This window comes from Temnothorax curvispinosus, unplaced genomic scaffold (assembly GCF_003070985.1).
Source record: "Temnothorax curvispinosus isolate PA1 unplaced genomic scaffold, ASM307098v1 QBEX01004791.1, whole genome shotgun sequence".
Lineage (NCBI taxonomy): Eukaryota > Metazoa > Arthropoda > Insecta > Hymenoptera > Formicidae > Temnothorax > Temnothorax curvispinosus.
The window spans coordinates 126879-150700 of NW_020214571.1; the positions used below are offsets into that span (position 1 = coordinate 126879).

General features: G+C 43.3%; 1 protein-coding gene across 3 annotated transcripts in view; it reads left to right on the forward strand.

Moving 5' to 3' along the window:
- The first annotated feature begins 827 nt into the window (after positions 1-827).
- LOC112454118 (protein apterous-like) overlaps positions 828-23822 on the forward strand; it is a 37997-nt gene continuing 15002 nt past the window's right edge. Inside the window, exons 1-3 of one of the 3 annotated variants that reach the window (XM_025015341.1) lie at positions 828-1628; positions 14285-14648; positions 14825-15236. In XM_025015341.1, coding sequence (XP_024871109.1) covers positions 1584-1628; positions 14285-14648; positions 14825-15236 — 821 coding nt within the window. In that variant the 5' untranslated portion in view covers positions 828-1583. The remainder of the gene's footprint in view (positions 1629-14284; positions 14649-14824; positions 15237-23822) is intronic. The other 2 variants (XM_025015342.1, XM_025015343.1) reach the window with 2 other exon arrangements.

Genomic DNA, 23822 nt, shown 5'->3' on the forward strand with positions numbered 1-23822 from the left:
GTACTGATGAGAATTATTAAGTTAGAAAAAGAAAAGTATCAATTTGTATATAATACGTATTTGATTATACATATATCTGGACATCTTATATCTCTATAAATACATGATTCCATTTTTCATATTTTAGAGTATAATATTGATTGACGTACAGTATCAAGTTTTAATGTACATATAAATGTCTTCTAAGTTGTCATAAAAAAGACATTGAAGAGATTTTAGAGGATATAAAACTCTCTTCAAACGGTTATAAAAAAACCTTTGAAAAAAATTTTAGAAGAAACATTACGGTAGAAAAATGTATATTTAAATTCGAGAACTTATTTCGCTTTTAAAATGTGTAACTGTAATAAAGTTCTTACATGGATATGACACTCACCAGAAACTTACTAGAAATGTCAGAGAAAACTCTCCTATAATCATAAATTTCACGTTTCAAAGCGGAGGAAAGCTTATGGAGGAAAGAGATGTTTTTCTTCTTTTGTCGAGGAAGAAAAGATCTTCTGGTATTTCAACACGCACAATTTATGATTACCCTGGAGGTTACGACAATGCGTGGCGCAGCGCGCAGCGGCGCCGGCTTCCTTTTCTCCCTCGGTCTTCCTTCTGCCCTTCTCGAGGCAAACCCGTTCGCCGGGAATGAACGCTTCATCACAGCGCGCGCGAGACGCAAAAGGGGTAGTGCCCACATATCGCGCGACGAGTGGGGTGGCGTGGGAGTGGCCTCACGCGTGCCCAGTGCCCGCCCCTTTTCGCGATGTTGCCACTGATTCCGATTTCGTCGCCAGGCGGCGCTGCCAAACACCCGGGAACTGGACTCGGCCTTGCCGGTACCCTCACTCCGTATCGCGGCTCCGGCTCGTCGGAACCGTTCGGAACCTTACCTTGGCGCAGCAGAGTCGTTCCTCGTCTCGTGCGCATCAAAAGCTCCGTTCGCCGTCGCGTTTTTCTCACGGAGCACATGGTCCCGGAAGATCACCCCCTTACACTGAACGTTCCTCCGGGAGTAAAGGAACAGTTACGAATGGGTGATCCTTCATCAGTGTGACCAGTGGGCGAATTATTTGTTCAGTGCGAGTGCGCGAACGCTCAATTCGGTGGTTCTTTTTTTTTCTTTTTGGTCGTCGCAGTGCACCGGGGGGCGATATGGAGTATAGACCGCGAAGTACAAATTCTGGATTGTCGATGACACCGATGACGGATAGCGGACTTCAGTGCTAATCTGTGAAGTGGCATGGGTGTTCCTCGCGTATGATAATTCGCGGGACTGTCGTCAATTTCGTTATAAAGAATCGCGAGATGCGCCCGTGAGGGTTCCTCCCTCGACTATTTTCAAAGGTGTCACGGAGGGATTCAACCCCCTCTGCGTTAGTGTCGTGATATCGGGGAGTGTTTGCGGGGGGAGGTAACGCGAGAGAGGAGAGGACTCGAGGGGTGGACGGTAGAGGTGGAAGGAAGAGAGGACTCGAGCCACAGCGGACGCCATCTCCGCGTTATCGGCAAGCGGACCCCTCGGGACTCCCCCCCGAGCAACATCGGCGTCGCGCACCCTCGGCGGGAACTACCCCGCGACAGCGGCCACCCTGATGGGAGTGTATGAGGAGCGCCCTCCTACCACCGGCATGCACTGGGTGAGTGTCATCCCTGTGTCCGCGTTGCCCATTGGCCGCTGCGCACCAGCTGGTACACCCCGCCCGGGGCGGAAGCTCCTCGCTCAGATTGCGAATCTGCGATAGCATCTTTGCCTTCGCCAGCATTTCTCCCTATCGAATTCAAGATGGTGAATCTAGGGCTGCTTACGCTTTTGCGAGTGCAATTGAATTTTCAAGAGCTTGCTCTCCAATTCCGTAATTTTAATCGGCGTCCACCAAGTATATCGGGATTTGATTTGTGCAACGTGACAGGGTCACTTCTGATAACGTGCATTGTGAAAATACAAGAGACACGAAATGACTTATACTTTACGATATAGAAATAATCAGAAGAATAAAAACTTAATTAAATTATTCGTTAATATTTTTTTGAGGGGCGAGAAGGGTCTTAACTTTTGATTGATGTTTCAATTGTCAGTCGTGTTTAAAAATCAAACGCTATTAGAAAAATGGATGCCAATTGTACCCTTTCTGAGTTAATTTTATACAGTCAAATGAAATTGACTGCTTGTTCTCCTCTTTGTTTTCGGCAAAGATAGCATAAAATCTTTTGTAAACATTTGAGATAACGATACAGAAATGGAAAAAAATCAATCAAAATTTGTTCAACAAATCCCTTTATCTCAGCTGATTATTATTGTAACATTTGATCTGACATTTCTCAGTTTGACATTATAGGAAATTGGATGACAGATTAATATTGAACATAATTTGTCTAGATTGAGAAATAAAATCAATTTTTATTTATATATGTCTTTACCGGTATTTTTAAATATATACTGCTGCAAAACTATGCAAAGAATGGAAAGTATTCATATATTATTTATTTAATGTGTACAAGTAATTTAAAGTAATAGACTGAATATTTTTTCTGGTCTTATCAAATAATTATGAATAATAGAGCTAGAATTGAAAGAAGAATTATTTCAATAAGAAACTTTGTCATTTCGACTCAAAAAATGTGCATTTTCTTTCACTTCCCAATCTTTACATGAATTGTTTGTATCTCTAATTTCCTAAATAAATAACAGAATTAACAATTTTACTTTAAACTTGCATTAAAATAGTCAGGAAATGAAATTACTTAGCTCAGTTACAAAATAACGTTGCAGCAACAAAATAGTTTAATATAGATTCGCACGAATATAGAAAACGGGCTAATTAAGAATCAGGCGCGGTAAATGATGCGCAAAAGTTTTATTTATATTTTTATTTTACATATTTACCAACCCATTTAACTGCGTGCCAACTAGATTTGTCAGACTTGAAACACAGCTCCGGTTGGAGTAGTAAAATTCCCCCCTCTATACCTAATTAAATCGATTCGATATAATTTTTGATGCTATATGCATCTAAATAACTGTAAAGAAATCATTGCGAAAAATATTACCTCAGCCAGGGTTCGAACCTGGAACTTCCTTCGTTCCGTGAAGGTGTCGTACCAATTCGACCACTAGGCATGTATTATGTAAAATAAAAATATAAATAAAACTTTTGCGCATTTACCGCGCCTGGTTCTTAGTTAGCCCGTTTTCTATATTCGTGCGGATTTCCATTGGAACCTATACTTCAAATTTTAATGTAAATTATTTTGACGGTTTTCTGTAGCAATCAAATTATACAATGCAGACAAATTTATGTACAAAATCTTGTAATAATGTCAGTAATAATACGAACTGTCGTAAAACTGACAGGTCCTCTCTAGTCCTATATTAATAGATTGTAGTTTTCTCCCTCTTGATTCTGTGATTTCGCTCAGCTATTTTCATAACATAGTCCACACATATTTTCTGTTTCATCACAGTAGAATGTGCGTGCGCGCGCACGACTGACATAAAACTATAATACAGACTCTAATACTTGTTAGGTGTCCATATTTACGGAATGATATATATATATCAAAAGTCTAAATATAACTTTTAAAACGGCGTCAATATTTAAGATCTACATCAATGGAGAAATCAGTAAAACGTCTGAAAATATGATATGATATATTATCGAGGAAATATCAATTCGGATTATTCGATGAAACCAGTTTTACGTAATAGCTTTGGCAAAACCGGACTACAGCTTTAGATTCATGTGAGAATATGGTTTTGTACGAGTGTTTGATGAACATAGATTTTGATGACAACACAGAATTTATGTGCAGACATATAAATAATCTCTCTGCCTTTGCCAGCGCTAGAATTTCATCATTATTATCACCATCAATGGTGTTGAAGTCCGATTTGAACCTTGGCCCCCTACAGAGAAGCTATCTTATGTGGACTTTGGCTTCTTTCTGAATTCATTACAATCACAATTTTTATAGGAAATTCTCATAAGCATCTTGTGGTTCGATCTTTGAAGGGCCGAATTTTGTTTTCGAAACTTATTCGTTATTGCTGCTATTGTTTGAGGGTTTTCTGTTCAGGGACGACGCAATACCGCGATTTGTTTATCCCCAGTTACTTTAAGTTCACAATTCAGGTATTTTCTTAACGCTGGAATTTACGTGTTTCAAATAACATTTTAAATTTGTATTCACTGAGTTTATTTTACGGTTTATTATATAACAAACCTTATAATCTCTTTGTCGTGTGACCGTCGCTGCAGTGTCGAATCAGCTTGATTTGAAAGTATAGGTATGACAGAACGTCATGTAGGTTGAACTTAGCTCGCACAGGTGCGATTCCGAGATGTGCGACGGGCGCACTCCAAAGTACAGATCCGACCACAAAACGTCTTGGACTTTATAAAATGATAAACTTTATGATACTATTCTAAACGACATTTTATCAGTATTAGGAGTTGGAGGATATTAATAGTTACATAATAAATTCTTTTGCAACAAGTTACTATTTAAAATAAAGTCTAAAAATCCACTTTTATCGAACGTGAAATCGATGTGAAATGTTAATTTACGCCACTGCGAGAATCGCAGTAAATATAAACGAATTTGTTATTTTGAAAAGATTATAAACCGTAAACGACTTTAATCATTAATTTATTGAACTGCAAATATAAATTTATGTTCGATATACTGAATTATTGATAATTCATCATTTATAGGCACATATCTTCTAGTTGGGAAGTGGACTTTAAAGGCGTAATTATATCGCAGTTTGACATTTGGAAAGATTATCTAAAGGTCATAGTACGTTATGTAGAATGACTGATTCTGCGCAAATTTGATATGATTAATTTACCCGATTTACCGCCAGCAGATACGCACTAATTAATATTTAAATCAAATTTCTTGAGATTAACCCTTAACTAGCACACGTCCGCGATCGAATGTTATCTACACACGGAGTGTTGTACACTTTGAACGTTGAGTACGGCGAAATGGAGGCTCCAATAGGCTTGAAAAAAATGAAGTACATACATTAAACACTGGAAAATGATACCCATTAGCTTAAACTATGAAATTTTTAGTTTTAAGGCTTCAAAAAAAATCTTGAAATAAATTTGTTATGAAAAAAAAATGGTTATTAATTAATTTTATGCGAAATTCATAGATTAACCGACCGAGAAAGATGCCTAAACTTGACGAAATTCGTTTTGGGGTGTTTGACACCCCGCGTGCTAGTTAAGAGTTAAAAGACAAAATTACAGATAAGAAAGTAAGATTGTAAATAACTACGTATTACATTTTTATGTGGAAGTTGTCCCGAGAAATTTTGACGTCAAAATTAATTTCTATTAAATTGACAAGCGCAACAATAATGTTTTAAAAATATATTTGTTATGATTTAACCATTTCTGATGACAAAACTATGATCCAATCGAGTGAACTAATAAGAAAGTTCAATAGGCGATTTTTATTCGGAAGTTGAAAGCAGCGGGATTACGTGGCCAGGTGTGATAACATAGTCCACCTTCGAGTAACATTAATTTGCTCTTAATCAACCGGTCGAGGCCGTCGCAAGCAACGAGTACCTACTGCTTGTAAACAAACGTAATTAATTGTCCCTTGTCGACGATTAATTAAACTGACGCATTAATCACGTGTGCGCCAATGAAAGAAGCGTAAAATAACATTGCTGAGGAAAATTAATGCGATGTCTCTTCCTTTAAATTACGATCCACGAAACACTATTAATCAACGTTCGATGAAAAAAATATTTATGCTTCTTAGAAAATGTCCAAAAATTGTATATTATTAGTATTTCATATTATAAATATAAATTATCGTTTTATATCATGTCGGTCTATTCAAACAATTATGTGGAATTTTAAAACAGAAATTAAACATACACAAATATATTTGCATTTTAGAATTCGAATTTCAAGCTTTTAAAAGCGATATAAGCGATACACAAGAAAAGTAGGCTTTCTGTTGTGGAGAAATAATTTACGAATATTTTCCATCTTAAGCAAACGGAAATGTAATTAGCATAGAGATATTACAGTACGAAATTTCGTGCAAGCCATATATCTTCTCAACTTTTTATAATGCTCTTTCCTTTCAAAAGAAAATTTTACAATATAAATATGCATATTATGATAATAAACGAGTAAATCAATAAATTTATTCACGCCCATTAAACGTGTATAAATAAAATGAAATTAATAAATACAACTAATTTAGATTTAAAAATGAGTTTGTACATTTTCATTGGCAATTAATCGAGGCCGAAATATGAGAGTTCCAAGGACTGGTTTTGAGCTTTCATTATGCATAAGTTACACGCGTTTATCTGCGTTTAAATAATTTTTGTTCGATTTATGTATAATTTAAGTAAAAATAATATTTCTTTTATATTTGACATTTAAGATTTAAGATTATTTTGAGCTTATATAGTTAAACATTACACGCGTTAGAGAGAGATTGGACACGTGTATGCGTCCATTGAATATTCCACGGATGCTGATACATGCTTCGCACCGTTCGGAAAACCGTTTAATTCACAGTTGCCGTCTCTTCCGGGAAAGCGCATCGAGCTTATCAACGATATATCATTCGATTTGGCGTCGATTAGTCTCACAGCGCGAACTTTTCCGAGCGCGTGACTGCCATGAGAGAAAGTGAGAGGGGCACGATCGATGTATAGCTTCGACGAGATAAAAGGATATCTTGCTGCGAACGTATCTTGGCTGAGATAGCGCGCGCCGTTTGTGACGAGTATAATTTATTATATTCCGAGATTATATCCGTCGCCCTTCCTATCCTCCCCGCCAGCCAACGCCCGTCGCGGCAGCCGTCGTCGCGGCCGAACGCCCGACGTTTAACTTCGCACTCGAAGCTCCAACTTGGTCGGCTTCATCGCTGCACTTGTTGTTGACGTTATCACTTATTTCAGAAATGGAAGCACGGGTGGGTCGTTAAGAGAAGCGTTTCGAGCGTTCGAGGAGGCAATCGACGAATGGCGAAAATTCTTCGCGCGCTAAAATACCGACGCAGTTCTCATTTGATTTCTTTAATTCCCAACGTTACGTAAATCCGTGATATTTATTTGATAGTTTAAAAAGTGACGCTCGTTTTTCAAGATAAATCGTGTAATATTAGTTGAGCTGATGTATCGAGGGTTTAAGGTCGGAATATTATTGCAAGCTGATTGACGTATATAATCGTGGGTTCGCAAAGGCAAACCGCGGTGGTTTAAGGAGAAAATTGATGGCTCTCAAGTTGTTTTTAAATTTTGGAGACGCCATTCAGCTTGCGCCGGCGGATTATTTCACTTATTAATAATATTGGTTCGGAATGCGTACTTTACCACGTTTATTCGGTTTAATTTCCCAACGGGATAGAATTTCTCGGCCTGATGTGATCTCGATATGGGAATCAACTCCGATAATACAAGGAGAGGACAAAAAGCTCGACGAAGCGGACGACGCCATATCGACGCGACGAAGAAAATGTCTTACATAAGTTACTCGTTATTGATTGTAGATATCGGAGAGAATATAAACTAAAAGAAACACTTTTCGTTTTAAGAGGTGGTTCAAGACGCGCGCGTTGATAATATTGAAGTTATTTCGTATTAAAGTTAATGGCGAATTTCGAGGAACACGTAAAGTTCGGTTTTTTTTAAATCGATTTCGCCTAAATTGCATCTTAAGAGAGATTTAATTTAAAGGTTGCCATGGCGTCAAAAGATTTACCGTTGTAAAGATTAAAAATTCTTGGCGGCCACGTCAAGGGGTTAATGTGATTATCGCGCGATTCTTTCTTGTCGATCATGTCATGTCGTGTCACGCATTGCACTTAATTTACCTCGATCCAGAGGGAAGCCAGATTTCGGGACCACGACGTTTGCGTGTCGAAATCATTTAGCATGCAAGCGCGCATTGAATGGCGTCGATGAGCCGCACGCAAATCCGCAAAGATATATAACTGTATAACAATAAAAGGGGTAATTCTACACTTGCATCCTCCTCTTTACCGTGGGCAACTTTTCGACATCTTGATGCGAATCATGCTTTTTGGTGACGCAAACTTTTTTGTACGAAGATTGAAATAATTGTCTTTGATTTAAATATTTTTTAGACTATTTTAGAAATACTGAGAGCAAAATTTGAACGTTAACATTGCTGGGAATAAGTTTTAAACGTTAGCCTCGCCAAGCTCTGGGAATGTTAACGTTTCGCTTAACTTTCGTTTAACTTTCCGATCCACCAAGAGGCCCCGAAAAGCTTACGCGCCTGACGGCTGTATACCGTTGAGCATAATAATTGAATTGATATAAGCGTCCCTAGCTGCCGGGCGATACTCGTGGAATGCAAGAGAAGCAGGATGATGCCCATCTAAAGGGGGACCGCTAATCTCCCGGGGTCAGGTCGCGATTCTTGGCCTCCTCGGCATGCGACACTCGCCGCTCCTCCAGCGTGTTAACAGAACTCCGTTTATCAGGGCAATCACGGGTGAGGAGGGGTGAGAGGGAGGGGGAGGGGAAGGGAGAGGAGAGGAAGAGGAACGGGTTTAGTTTAAACCTCGCGGGAACTGGTAACCGACTATTTTTCAAACGCCTCGTGTGTTTTGGCCGCTGCGAGCTTTGAAAATACAGCCGTGATTTATGTATCCATCGCTCTCGTTCGTGATTTATGCAGCGCTCAGAGCCATTTTTACTGACTGCAAATGAGGATGAGGAACAAACAAAGAACAACGACAGTTAAATGTAGAGTAAACAGACGCATAACTGAACGCATAAACTGCATATTTGCAAATCGTCTCGTCGTGAGAATACGATTCGTTATTATGTACCAAAAGGCTACGTATAAAATTATTTATATATAAAATTCCATACATATATATGTACATTAAATATATGTATTAAGTTCTTGGCAGTGAAGTTCCGATTGCTGTACAGTATAAAGAGGAAAACGAACTCACAGGGTGATAAGTTACTTCAAAGTGAAGTGAATTTATGAGCCGCCTGATATATGTACATTCTATTCATAAAGCCGAAGCTGTTAATTGATTCTCGGTTCAGGAGATATTTTGCGAATAAAATTAGCAGCGCGTAAACCACACTCGCGCGATGCACCATCGATACTCTTTAGGGCGGTCTAATAATACGCTTCAAAGTGGAGCGCGATGTGGTGCGAATCAACGATCCGGCTAATTTGCGACGTACACACGTCACCGTTCTAGAGAGACAACGCTTCTCGCTTTGGCTTAAGAAACGGTATCAAAGGAATAACACCTGCGACACGCCGGGCGACCGAATGTGTATTCGCCGAAAATCCGCTGGGATAAATTTGACTCCCACAACGCACATTGAATCGCGCCGCGATTATTTAATCTGTCATGTGTCTGGCGCAATTCTAGCGCATTATTGTTCGTCGCCGTCGCTGAAAATAAATTCGCGCGTATCGGAAACTGTACTCTCGTCAATGAATTAGCGCGGGTAATGACACGAAAGTTTGGGAAGATGTTAGAAGTCAATATAAGTGTCCGAAAATTTTATCACACATTATTTAAGATGTACGTTATTTGAGCATCATTAAATTCTGGCAGCGCTGCATCGTGAAAAATCCGCCACCTAGACAGTGAAACAACCGGTAGCCCTTTTCTCCCCTGACCTTCAGTATCTGCGATCGGCGAGGATTTGGCGACATCCCATATATGGGGCACGGTAGCGCGCCATCCAATATTTCCGTGGCCGTTCCCGCGATGTTCTCGCCAGTCCGATCGTTTGGTAGCCCGCAACGACAACGCGGAGAAGTGCAGATAGCCGCCGGTTTATCGGCTCTCCGCGGTGTTAAGCGTCGCCCACGCGTTTTCAAGAGCGAGAAAGAGAGGAGAGAAAACCGCGGTCGGCGCGATGGACGAGGCTGTTTATTGTTATCGCTATCGTTCGCCGAGGGAAGCTGATACGCGCGTCACCAGCACACGTGCCGCTTCGCGCGTGCATGAGCCACCGAACGGCGAGACGCGAACGCTTCCAGTTTTAACGTTTTGCTCGGGAACGCTCACCGGTTTTTGCTGGAGAAACCTATCCGAAGAGATGCTCCGTTTTCTTCTCGCATCTTGAAGAAGACTTTATGAAAGAGAAACTATCGGGGGATATCCTCTCTCTCCGCCGGAAATAACAACACGTTTATTCGATCGTGAAAAGACACTGTTATTTGCAGTCGAATATATCGAATGTGTTTCTTTTGCGATTTATGAGAGGCTATTAATAATATTAAATTGATTATCAATTTAATATAACGTGATGTTACATTTCCAATTTTGGCATAAAACTGCGTTTTGAGACCGATAATTGATGCATTGTTCAAAAGTATAAAGGAGGAATGTAAAAAATTTACAATTTATTGTTAGGCATAAGATTCCGTCCGACCATTAAAAATATATTTTTTGCGCCATGTACTTGTAACATAAGTGTTAAAGTACGTCTGAGATTTTGCATCTTTTTAACATTTAAATATTTTTGTAAAGGAAATAAAATACAGATACTTTCTTTCTTTTGCTAAAAAACGACAGAACGTTTCAAAAGCATCGGGCGATTCTTTTTTCAGTCGTCGATACAGAAAGTTATTTGCGATTCGGTATATCGAGGTTCGAGTTAAAGTCGAAGAACTCCGACGTCGGCGACGTTGCTGCGCCACTGATATCGAGGACGAGCCATCCCGATAATTTTTTACCCGTCGCCGTCGTTGTCGATGCTGAAAGAAATTTCGCTGACTCAGCCGCAGCCGAGCCGAGCCGCGGGCTTCTTCTTCGGGCTTGAGCGCTGAAAAAGAGAGCCGAGTTACAATTTACTGCGATAACGCTGTATCTCGGTAGGTCGTGACGTAAGGTTATCGTGCATGCTTTTCCGTGGTCGGAACGCGCGCTCGGTCTCGCGTTTTCAAACAAATTACCGTCCGCGACCGGCACGACGGCTCCATTTTTCAAGCCCCGCCGCTGCGCAACGTTTCTTAACAACGTTTGTTCTCCGCTGCGTCGTTCACCAGGTATCCCAGGATCACCGGATGTCCTTTCGATTAGCGGCGGTAGAACTTCACACAAAATTATATAACTGCCTTCGCACGCGCTTAAAATTCGAAGCGTCGAAATCAAAGAATAAACGTTTGACCTTCAATAAAAAAATATTATAATTATTCTATTATGCTTTTGCATTTGACTTTACGCTTTTTACATAAAGTTAATAATATTTGAATGTTTAAAGAAATTAAATTGAATTACGTAAAAATTTTATATTCAATTTTACATTTTAAAGTGACACTGTTTTATCGTTACTTCGTTTACGCACGGTACTATTCTTTACTTTGTTTTTTCCACTATGAATCCTCAGTTATGATAAAACAGGTGCTCTTTCTCGTGTTCTTTCAATTATCGCGTCGCCGTCGCAAAGTGGCACTCGCGCGGGTCTCGCGCGTATATATATACATATGAAAAAAAAAAGAAAAGGAAACATAAACAGATTCGCGCAGGTACGAAACGGTAGGACACTGCGCTTTCTGCCGGCAGCCGAGCGACATTTCTGACGGCATTCTAACTCGTTTCCGTGCCGGCATTCTCGTGACCGCGGATTCCGCGCACGCGCGCGTTATTTACTCCGCGATTTCGCGAAAATGAGAGGAGAAAAAGGGGCAAGGATGGGGAAAAAAAAGAGGAAGCAGAGAAAAAGAGATGGAAGGCGAGCGCACACGTTTGCTCTTGTGCAAGCTTCGCCGGCGCGCCGGGTGAAAGTCTGTTTGCAGTCCGCGAGAGCACGTCGCCGGACCGCTCTCGAGATGGATAGGGATCTCGAGGATCGATCGGCTCTCGCCCGTCGATCTCGTGAGAAAATTTATCGGTCGATCACGTCAGTCCAGCCTTTTCCTGTATTGTCTCTCACGTCGCAGTCGCAGTCGCGGGAGACGCGGAATCTCGGAGACGAGAGCCGCGGATTGGCACCGTTCGAGCTCAAACTGAATCTTTCGGAATCGTTATTTATTTTACGTCTCTCTTGAGATTACGAGCGACGTTTGCGAATCGCTCGCGAACGTCGCGTGCGACTGTGACGCGCCTATTTTTATTATCTTTTCCGTCAGCCATCGTCAGGGGAATTAGGGATGAGTCACGCCCGCAGTTGAATTCGTTTCCGTGCGGGATTTCCGTAAAATTGCATACGTGCATATCGATTCGCAAATAATTCGCGGCGCGGCTTAACGAGCCCGTTACCGCACACGACGGCGGGTTCATTATGGGATAGGACAATGCGCGGGGAGACACTTTGAGGAACGCGCATTCCTGTAATGCCTGCGCCGAGCCGATCCGCCGTTACATAAGGATCAACAGCGTGCACGTGAAGATTACGTCGCGTCGCGAAAGCTTGCTGAAACAAAGTCAACGGTTAAGTAAAGCCGGGTCGGGGAATTAGCGATTCCAATCACGTCCCGCGCGGTGGTTAATGCGATATGATCGCCCTACGTAGACTTTTATTCCCCGTTATTCCACACGGAATGCCTTTAATATTTATTAATTAAACTTGGAGAGATTGGAAACTAATCCTACTCTAGCTGGCAAGATCTTTGGGAAATTGATTTTTGCGAGATCGGAAGTTGACTCTATATTCGACCGAAAATTTTCTCTCTAAATATAGGAAACTTTTTGACTAGGAAAGCAGGCATTGAGGATTTGTGGAAAACTTGCAAGAATCTTCAGAAATTTCACAAATTACTAAAGACTTTTACGATTTGTTTAAACTGATTCTAAGTGTTGACGGTTTTTGACATTTGTGAATCTTTGGACAACTTTGAATTGTGCAAAGAAAGATTTAAAAGAAATTGCAAGTTTTTAAATTTAGCAAAAATATGATCTATTACCTTCTTTTCGCAAACTATCAGTGTCTTGACCTTTTTGCATTTTTTTTACAATTCTTCTTTTTCTCTTTAACGCCTATTTCATTTTAAGTGCGGAAAACGCAATGTATAGCGCAGTTGCAAAGAACGGGCTTTGTGTATCGGATTTAAAATTCAGCATTCTGGCAGCGGGATGTTCTGAATCTATACTTTCCCCTCGCGGTCCCAGAAGCTAAAACAAGAAACATTGAATTAAACAAATGGATAAATAAATCGAAAAGAGAGTATAGAGAAAAAGGGGGGCAGAGAGAAAGAGAGAGAGAGAGAGAGACAGAAAGAAAGACGACAAGGAGGCAGCTTACAATTTATATCTACGCAACCAGCGGCGGGCGCATTGCGAACACTTGAAACACACGGTGTCTGCCATCGGATTGGCCGCCTTCGGGCGCCTTATAGGGCCCCGCGCACATGCGCGCGGGCGCGCGGTGCGTCTTGCGACATCCATCAGAGGCGACCGGCGCGGCGGCGGCGGCTACCATCGCCGGTGTGTGTGCTACTCTTTCTCTCCGCGCGTTTCTTCCCTCCGGTGACAGCGGCGGTTGCAACCCGTCGTCACTTCACCTCCATTCCATTCGCGAGCTCCGTCCGATCGGGCCTCCTTGTCCTCGCCGTGTCGCCACGTCCTTTGTCCTTTTACCTCTCTCTCTCTCTCTGTCTCTCTTAGCTGCCTCTTCTTCTTCTAGTCCTGTTGGTCTCTTTAATCCGTTGATCCTCTTCGTCTTTCCAGTCTCCCTAATTGTTTTAATATTTTTGCCCTCTTGATTGTCTTATTTTTATGATGCCTTGGTCCTTCCGTTAAACTTTCACGTCCCTCTCTTTTGTTCTCATTTGCATTTCATTCTACTTGTCGTTTTTCTCCTCCAAACTTCAACAGTATCTTCCCTACATTCATTCTTATATTTTGGTACTTCCAGTTCTTCTGTGCCTACCCGATTCTCTTTTAATATTTTTTATTTTAATTTTTTTATTGTTGATAATCTTTTATCTATTATATCTATCTCCCTATAATCAACTACAATCTCCTTTCACATGCCCTCTTTTTAAATTACACATCTCGATCGCTTAAAGCTTAAAGGAAGTCACAAAAGTGCTTAATAACCATAATGCTACTTTTACTCGCAAATTCCCGATAGAGGATGTTACGTATAAGAGGGACTTTTTATTGGTTCTCAATTTCAAGAAAAATGACAAGTCACGATTAATGCGGATTTTTCGCCGAATATAACGTAAGAAATATGTCTCGTACTTGCGTCATACTCAATATTACCGGCTTCACCTCTCGCATGACAAAACACACACGGACACCGGCCGATTCGATGCGCCAACTAAAGTGTCGATACATCGATTTGTTCCAGCAGCCGCCCAGCTCGCAGGAGCGTGGCAGCGGCTTGGCTGTGGGGCGCCAGGTGGGACCCGGCAGCACGGGAGGGCCCGGCGCGGTGGACCAGGCCCGGGATCTGAGTCCCTGCCTTCCCGCGTCGATGGGCGATGCTGCGCGACCCACCACTCTACCGTGCAGTCCTCCTGCCGCCCATCACCACGGGTCCCATCATACGCCCCTGCATCAGACCCACTGCGGCACCAATAACAACTGTTACGACGGCTCGACCACCCCTTATGAGTCGAGGGACTACGACTCACCCGGAGGTACGATTATCTCTTACCTGTCGGAGGGGGTTGGGACGGAGATGTCAGGATCCATTAAGAAGAAGAGACTCGGTTAATAGAATTATCCATTTTTTTTCCTATTCTTCAGATTTTTTTTTGTAAGTCTCTAAAGTCTTTTGAATCTTCTTGGATATCAAGATTAGTTAGTTTGTTAATATGGTACTAATAACGCTGGCGATGAATAGAAACACAAGATTAATGACGAATTCTTCCGGCGTGTTCCTCAGCGGGCGGACAGGAATACCGAGGCAGCGGTGGGAACTTCGAGAACGCCAATGACCTGAGCATGCCATCGCAGACCGCGCACCATCACCACCAGCATCACCACCACCATCACCATCATCATCCCCATCTGCAGGCGCATTCCCAGGAACAGCAGAACACGACGGAGCAGCATTTGCACGCCATCCCGAAGCTGGAACCGCCACCCACGCCACCCTCGCAGTCCGAGGACGTTCCGGGGAACGTGGTTTGCGCGGGATGCGGCCTCAAAATATCGGACAGGTTCTACCTCCAGGCCGTCGACAAGAGGTGGCATGCCGCGTGCCTCCAGTGCTCGCACTGTCGCCAGGGCCTCGACGGGGAGGTCACCTGCTTCAGCAGAGACGGGAACATCTACTGCAAGAAGGACTACTATCGGTAAGCGAATATTTTTAAATTTGCGTTAACCAATCTAGACGAGGTAGGCCTACCTTAGCGCGATTAGCTCTCCTATCTATTCGACGTTAAAAGGGAAAGAAGGATTTTAATAATACCGACGTTAGCCGTGGGCGAGATTCGCGCGCAAACCGATGTTTGACAATAAGAGAAAAACGCGCGCAGAAAAAAGAACGTGTGAATCGGCGACTTGAATAGAAGAAGATACGCGAAGTCGCTATTTAACGCGCTCGCAATTGCACTTCAGGCCCGAAGAGGCCCCCTCTCAGCTCGAGGATCGCTGAATACCTTCGCGTAAGAGAGGGTCCCGGCACTCGAGGAGAGAATCTTGATTTCTCCGACGTGGACGATCTTATCGATGCTCCTCGCGACTGCCTTGAGCGATTTCGTCCTATTTTCGATCGGGACGAGGCCGCGATTCGTTACGAAGTCGTCGAGAATAGCCGTCGCGCCGCTCACGCGAGCAAGTCAAGCGCGAAGTAATTTTTGCCGATTTGAAGAGCCGCGCGCTGAAGAAAAAAAAAGGAATCGCGTCCCGCCTGTTGCGTAACCGCGCGTTTCTCTGCGAGCGTGCACCTGTGATTTCAGTCGTTACGAGTGCCCGCAAATTGCGTCGACGACGGTGCCGCATTACGGAGGATAATGCGGAGCGCAATTTTTGAGCGAGTTTGCCTCCTCGAGGCTGTCTCGCTCCGAGAAATACGCGATTCTCGGAACGTCCTCGAAGCCTCGGGGTTCCGGAGTTTTCCGGAAATTTTCGGATTTCTCGTGAAACGATAAAGGAGTATGTATATTTAAATTGAATCGTATTGTATATATGTTTATACATGCGCATCTTCTACACTGTTAAATATTTAAATCAGTACCTTGAGTTAAATAACATTTTGTTATTTTTAATTACCATGTGTATCGAAATTTATTATTTCAACACAAAACAGTATTATTTTAACTCTATTGTTTCAAATTAACGACATATTAAATAGGAACAATGGCGACTTATAAAAATTAAAATGATTCAAATTGAGTATAATTTGACACTATAAATTTAATAGTGCAGAAAGAAGAATGATTGACTAAACTCTAACTTAAAATTTGTAAAAGTAGGCCCGCAGTGAGAGTAACTTCCGTCAGTTTGTCGTAGGGATTCAATAAATGAACTCTGATGCACTCTCTTACAATATATCGACGGCCACTTGGCGACGCGTCGTTATGCAGGGCCTGAGACGTCGTGTCGGGATCCAGTCGGGCCTCACACGGTGTCGATTCGCGCACGTTGTCGCTTCGCAGGTACGGGGCCCCCGGCCCCATACGTACCGTGGTCCACGAACTAATGGTCACGACTCGACCATTTACCTCCGGCGGAGCGTCGATTGTTGATAAGTAAATCACCGGTCGATCTACATTTCGCGAGCGGCGGACGTGTACGTACACGTGCATCGGCGTCACCCCCGCCGATGCACTCGATTGGCCGTTTTCGTGTGACCTCTCGGGCCACGTCAATTACCGGCAATTCATCAATCGCCGAGTTTCCAGATCGCTTGGCGGAACGTGACATTTCCTTCGTCCAATGTAGATATTCTCTCTCACGTCCACTGACTCGCGTAGTGATTGCAAGAAGAGAAACAATTAAACAGATAATATTATAAATAAATGGATAAGGAGGATATTAAAATTAACAAGGAAGAAAGTGGGCTTTGAGAGTCAAGCGCGATTAGTTGAGGTAACGTTATGTAACATTTAATTAACAATTTAATATAAAGTTGTAAATCGTACGTTTTAGCTCTACTTCGAGCGGTGACAAATAAATTAAATAAGCTTACGCTCTCCGAGACGAGCATCTTCTAGTAGACAATATAATTACTCAGAGGATGTATAATTCGTAGTTTGACTCGCTATTAATAAATCCCGCTGCAAATACTGTAAAACTTTAAATTTTTTGCGAGTTGCGGACATCGAGGCGCCTGTCCCGCGTTACATGCCATGGATTTAATTTCGGCGTGTCCGCCATTGCGGCGTCGTCACGCCACGAACTCATCAATTACTGTGGCTTCATCGGTGTCTCCTTAATGTCTTATCGTCTTAAAATCGTCGCGAGCGAACATAACTCGCCCGTTGGTTCTGTCGCAATTTCGGGAACTCGCCTCTCCGCGTTCTCCCCTTCTCGCGCGCTGCGCCTTCCAAAATCGCATTAGCCGATCTTAGAGAGGGTGAACCCGAGATCCTCGGGATAAGCAGCTGGTTCCGTCGTCGCGCGTGCTCCGACTTCGCTTCGCGGCCGAGCGCGCGGGCAAGGAAGAAGGACGAGCGAGCGGTCACATGCACATGCACGCAGTTCGGCGAGCTAAATTAGCCAGCGCTCGTCACTTACGGTGATTCGGTTCGTTGGGTACCTGATGCGATCTTAATAGCATAATAATATAAATAAATATGTAATATGATTTACTTTACGCCTAGAGATTCGGGGGAGACGTCGTGCGAGATCCGCTCAATCCTCTCGATGATTCAATCTCGTGTTAATTATGATTAGGCAGCGTCGCAGCGATAACTTATTTCGCTTCTTCAGGCCAGGTACAACGTTCTCCAGGGAGACGCTCCATGTCGAGCTTTTTGTCATGTTCGCGACTTCGTACGTTTCTTGTTTGGGAAACGCGACATCCCGCGAGAAGGGTCGCTCCGCGTCGCGTTCACACGTCGCGTCGCGCACTCGTGCACGCGAGTTCCGCGGTGCGAGTGCGTGCGGTGCCGCATACGTATAGCCGACACCGAGGATGGAATAGCACAGACATCCCGTCACGACACGGTTTTAGCCCAAAGCCTTATCTTCGCGCCGCATGCGCGTTTGCGGCGACCGGCTGTTATTAGCCGCGGACGTCGCACGTCCGTGCGACGAGCTCGATTCTGCCGTAACATCCATTCGAGTGTTCTCGACAGCATTAATGAATATCTGTTTGGACCATTCACGTTCTTAGACAATATCCCCGAAAGCACTCTTTCCAAACAATCTATAGGGCTCCAAACAGTCTAAAAAATATCTGAAAGAAGTTTAAAAAAATATCTAAGAGTCCGTACGATATATATTTTATATTTTAATTTAAAACCATTGAAAAATTTATTGTCTGTTTACACTGCTGAATTTCTTGTGATTTGAAATTTGGCATAGTTTGCTGTATATTGTCACTTTGATATTCCATTATAATAATTTATTTGTTTTACAGAGAGCAAAAAAGCTCTCGGAAATTTGTTTCGAAATCTTTACCTCGTAAAATCGTAAAGAGATAAGTGATATTAAGCTCGAAATTTCGCCCGAGTCTTCAAACAGATGGCCATTACGATTCACTGATTGTCCGGTCGCCCCGAGGCGATCGCAAGGCCAAGGATGGGCCCTGCGTGTCGACGGCTCTTAAAGCCTTAACGAGTCACTTTCCAGGAGAAGAATACGAATATCGCCGCGTTACATGTCGAAAGTACCTCGTCACCTCGCGTGTTACCTCGGCCCGCCCGGGTGGCTTCGTCATAAAAATTGCTTGCCCGTAAAGAGATTGTTGCACGCCGAGGAAGTAAGAGCTTCCTGGACTCTGGACTGTTCCGTTCCTTTCTTGCTCCCCCTTCCCCTTGTTTCTTTCTCCGCCCTACCTTCTCTCGCTCTTTTTTTCCCCTCCCTCTTGCCCGTACATTTTTCTCGAGCGCGCCTTCGTCGTGCTTCGATCCACGATGCACGGCGAACTGTACATTTGCTGTTAATCGAGGCGTGAATGAAAGAACACAAAATTGCAAAAATTTACGTTTCCGTGAATTCAGGTGAATGCAACACACATCAAAGTCGGCATATATACAGAGATCTAGAATTATGCCAGAGTACCAAAACGCGAAATTATGTAGGTATATGCATGAGAATTTAAATTTTTGCTGCAGCTTCAACACTGCAGAATTGCAAAGCCATAAAAATGCCAAAGCTTAAAAACTAACGAGCCTCTACAAAATATAAAGTTCTACAAAATTTATAAAAATCTAAATTTTGAAAGTAAGAAGCAACCGAGAGAGTAATGGAGATGTTTGATAATTCAATAATTCAAATAGATATTAATATATACATATAAAAATTCTGCAAAAATTTTTATAATTTGTTTAAGTTCGAGGAAAATTTATATAATAATATATGGATATGTAAGCGCGAAGCGTTCTCTCTCTGAAAATTCACGGGCTTCCGCGTGTCGGTCGCGGCAGCGCGAAGAACGAGAGGGACGAAGTCGTTAAACTTGCCGACGATTCCGAGTAGCGAAGGATGCGTCGGATCGGATTTGCCAGAATGTAGATTTCGCGGTAGGTTTATTTTCGTTATGGATAACCGTTGAAGTGATCGCCGGTGTAGGGCGCTCAGCCCTCGCACTTTCCTTCGCCACTGGTTATTTATCGGCCGCACTCGCAACCACGTGGGACGCTGGACACGCATAATTTATCGCGCGCGACTCCCTTACACATGGCGGTCGTAAGGAAACTCCACCCGAGTCGACGTGAATCCCGATCAGCCTCGCGTTCCCGTTTTACTCTCGATCATCTTTGAATTTGTCGAGAGTCTTGATTTCTCAGATCAATAATTAACATTGATCCCACGGTCATTACACTCGCTATATAATGATTAAAAAATTAGACCGAACGATTAATAGATTCGGGAAGCGCCTTAAAAAGCATACTTGATTAGTAAGTGCGCTTAGATATCAGAAAGTTGGGTGTAATCTCTGATGAACCTCCGCGTTTGATCCTTTACCCCTTAATGAAGCCTTTATTGCGCAATGTTAATTTTTCATCGAGATGGACAGCGGGGGGATTATTCGATGATTCCAGTACCTCCCGTATACCATCATAATCATCTGCACTCATTCGTAACTAATTTCACGCAGCACTTAACGTAAATAACGCACGCAGCTGGTGCATTTACCTTCCCTTCATAAAAAAAGAGAGCATCGAATGGCACACGGAATTCAGGTGTATGTACGTACCACCGGATCTGAAACGTGTATCTGCTCATTCATTAAATGCATTAGCGCGATTTATCAGCGATCAAGAGTATAGACACGCTTCGATTCCCATCCGTCTACAGTTGCGTCGACGAACGGAGCGGAAAGGACGAAAAAAAGTGGAAGAAAAGGGGAGAACAATGTGATTGAGGAATCCGTGGCTTTTCAACTGTGTTTCTTTGAGCCGCGATTCCAGGCCTCACCCAGTTTTTGACCCTATTGCTTCTTCATCTTGAAACTCAGACCTTCGAATTTTTTTAATCTTTCGAACATTCGAGTCTTGCTATCTTCTGACGATGTTTGAGCAAATTTGAGCCACTTGAAACTTTTAATAATCCTACTGTTTAATTACTTTGGAAAGTTTCAAAGATGCCCGATTTTAGAATCCCCCAATTCTCGTAATTTTTGTCGAGGCATAAATACGTTTCTTATTAAGCATTTTTAAATGTTTTAGCACGAATAATAGCTAAATAGTTGTGCTCTGTCATTCAGTATTATTAGGCTTACGATTCCACGTTTGAATTCTCCTCGGTTTTGAAAGCGAAACTGTTTGATCGTTATCAGTAACGGGGATCTTGTTAAAGGGACGGCGAAACAAGTTTCTCGCGAATTCTGTCGTCCGCGCGGCGATGATCACCGGACGCTGTTTCCGTTGTGGGAAGTTTGCCGTTTTAAATCAACGGCTCGCAAAGGAAATAGCGAGTGGTAATTGAGCCATAACCCTCGGCTGGCGAACACACAAATATTTCAGCGCCGGGAACCCGCTCATAATTTAACCCTTATAATTAAGATGCGCCGGCGACTCGCTGCATCTCGTCTTCGTTGCACTGCGCGAGAATCGCGCTGCTCCGATAAAACGAGGATCAGTATCGCGATACCCTTGCTAAAATAAGCGTAATTTGTGCTCATGAATACTACGTTATTATGGATAAACCGTAGCTTTCCAAGGTTCGACTAACTTGAAGTTCACGATGCGTTCCAAAATTGAAACAGAGCTAAATTCGCAAATATGCGATCTCGAAGCTTCAATAAAAACTCGAAATGAAGACAAACTGTTCTGAATATTACAAATCTCTCTAATCGCGACGCTATATTGTGGCACTGTAATGGACCGTACAGCTGTAAAATCTTGAATTTGTTGAATCTAAAATTATAAAACTTATCTGTCGGGTTTACTTCTAGATTCCAAAGTTTGACTGTGAGTAATGAGTTTCAAATTCCTTATATTCGGAGACATTTGTCTCTTGAAGACAAAGACAGTTCTCTAAAAGGGTGTAAAATCCTGAAACTTAACAGACTTCCAGATTTGTACTTATAAAGACACCTTCGGTGATGATTAAACCTCGATAACGATAACGGTTAAGCTAACGCGCTCGAATCTCCGCGGTGTCTCCCGGGAATTTCAACATTCTCTCTAGCTCCGAAAGGGTACAGAAACGTGGCCGTGGGACATAAATATGACGACGGAGTCACGACCTCGGCCGGCACACGTGTCGCGGCACCGACGGAACGAGCAGGGTAACATAATACACGCGCAACGACCGGCCGGGCGACTCTCGCGCACCGTAACGCATCGCGGGGACATGCATCATCGGTAGCCATTCCGGTGTCGCAGTATCTCTCGACCCTTTTCTTGGATCGCGGTAATCGGTACCGCGCGGCCCGGGCTTATGCCTCCTCTTCGTCATCGTGACTTTGGAACTTTAGAACTTTGGAAATTTTATGGTAACCCCCTCCCCCCCTTCGCGTCCTTGCAGGAATTTCCGGGGACTCGATACGGTGAGAAACTGAAGCGTCGTTTTCTACCTGCGAAACTACTTCGACACTCGAGGAAACTCGTGATTGCTTCCTTATGACATTTCGAAACTTCGGCGCTTAAGAACATTCGGATATTGCAAATCTCTCTAATCGCGACACTATATTGTGGCACTGTAATGGACCATACAGCTGTGAAATCTTCATCAATTTGTTGGAGTTTAAAGTTATGAAACTTATCGGGTTCACTTCTAGATTCCAAAATTTAATTGCGAGTAATAGGTTTCGAATTCCTTGTATTTGGAAGCATTTGTCTCTTGAAGACAAAGACAATTCTCTTCAGTTTTCACAAACGGTGGCGTCCAGCTGATTAAGACATCAAGGAGGGGTGGGGAGGAGGGGGATCCTCCTGGAAGTCCTCGACGAGTGAGTTATATCCGCTCAGTTGGAACACAGCTAGTCTCTTTATTACAGATGACAGGACGCAAGTGATCGGCGCGATACTTCGATGTAGTAGATCCCGTGAGATAACAGGCGTATTTGTACAAGCGACACCTGCACGCGCGGGGGCCCCGCTTTACGCATCGCCGAGGAGAACGCGGACGAGGTCGGTCCTTCCCCGTCGGCGATGTACCAGCTCGCGTTATCAGATTCACGGACAATGGCGCCCCGCTAGTATCCGTTTGTCCGTCCGCACCACCGGACACCCCTGCGATATTAATTCGGCAAAACGCGGTGACCTAAGCTCGAACATGCTCAACGTCGCGTCGCCCCGTGTTATCGAAGGGTACGCGCTACCTTCCGAAAGAAAAATTTGATAATTTAATTTAACTTTACCTAACTTTTAACTTTACGCGAATTATTGTATCCGGAAAACATCTCACGTGTCATAAAGAAAAATTAATTAGGAAAATTGCCGTTCTCGATATTTTCACAAATACATAAATTAAATTTTTAAAATGTTTTATTTAACATTTAAAAAAATTTTTAAATCAACACCGAATATAACTCAGCGAAAAAATTTAGCTCGAGGAAGAGAACCGCGGATATAAACTCCGTTCTCGCGTCTCGGCGGGAATTCGTTGGTGGTTTTTACGAGCGGCCGGTCGTCGCTCATCGCTGTATTCATCGGGGATTCGGCGCGTATCTCGGCAGGGGGTGCGGCGTTCCCTCCGCGAGCGGAGGTCTCGGGGGCCGACGGGGGTCTCGCGCCGTTCGCCAGCGGAATCGCGAGCGTCACCGCATAAACCATCCCCTCCTCCCAACTCGTCCTTCTCCACCCGCGAAAGTATCGTGTTACCGCGTTGCGGTGAGCCACCGCCGCGCAAGATGGACAGCTGGAGATTGCCAGCTCGCGTCGCGTGACTTACAGGCCCGCGACTTCGTAATCCTACGTGTGGGTTACATCGCGCTCGGCTCGGCTCGGCGTTCCCCCGTAAAACGGGGGCGGAGATTTATGGCGTAAAAGGGCGGGTTACATAAGTGGCGCTGCAGTAGACAACGAATGCGAGGAATGCGAAAGGGTCTCCGGCGCTTCGTTGTTCCTCCGGAATGTGGCATCTTCAGTCTTGGGATCCTCGCGGACTCTTAAACTTAAAAGTTTCATTAATTTCGACTCTATTAACGAAAGAAATCTGTGGTCCAAACCCCTACACGAGCTAAAATGTTTCTAAGCGGATATACACTTCAGATGAAGTGTTTAAAATGACTCGTAAGATTATCCTTGTGTCCTCTGGAGTGTTCTTCCCGGATAAGAGAGGCTTGATCATCCTTTTATCAGGTGGAATCATAAATTACG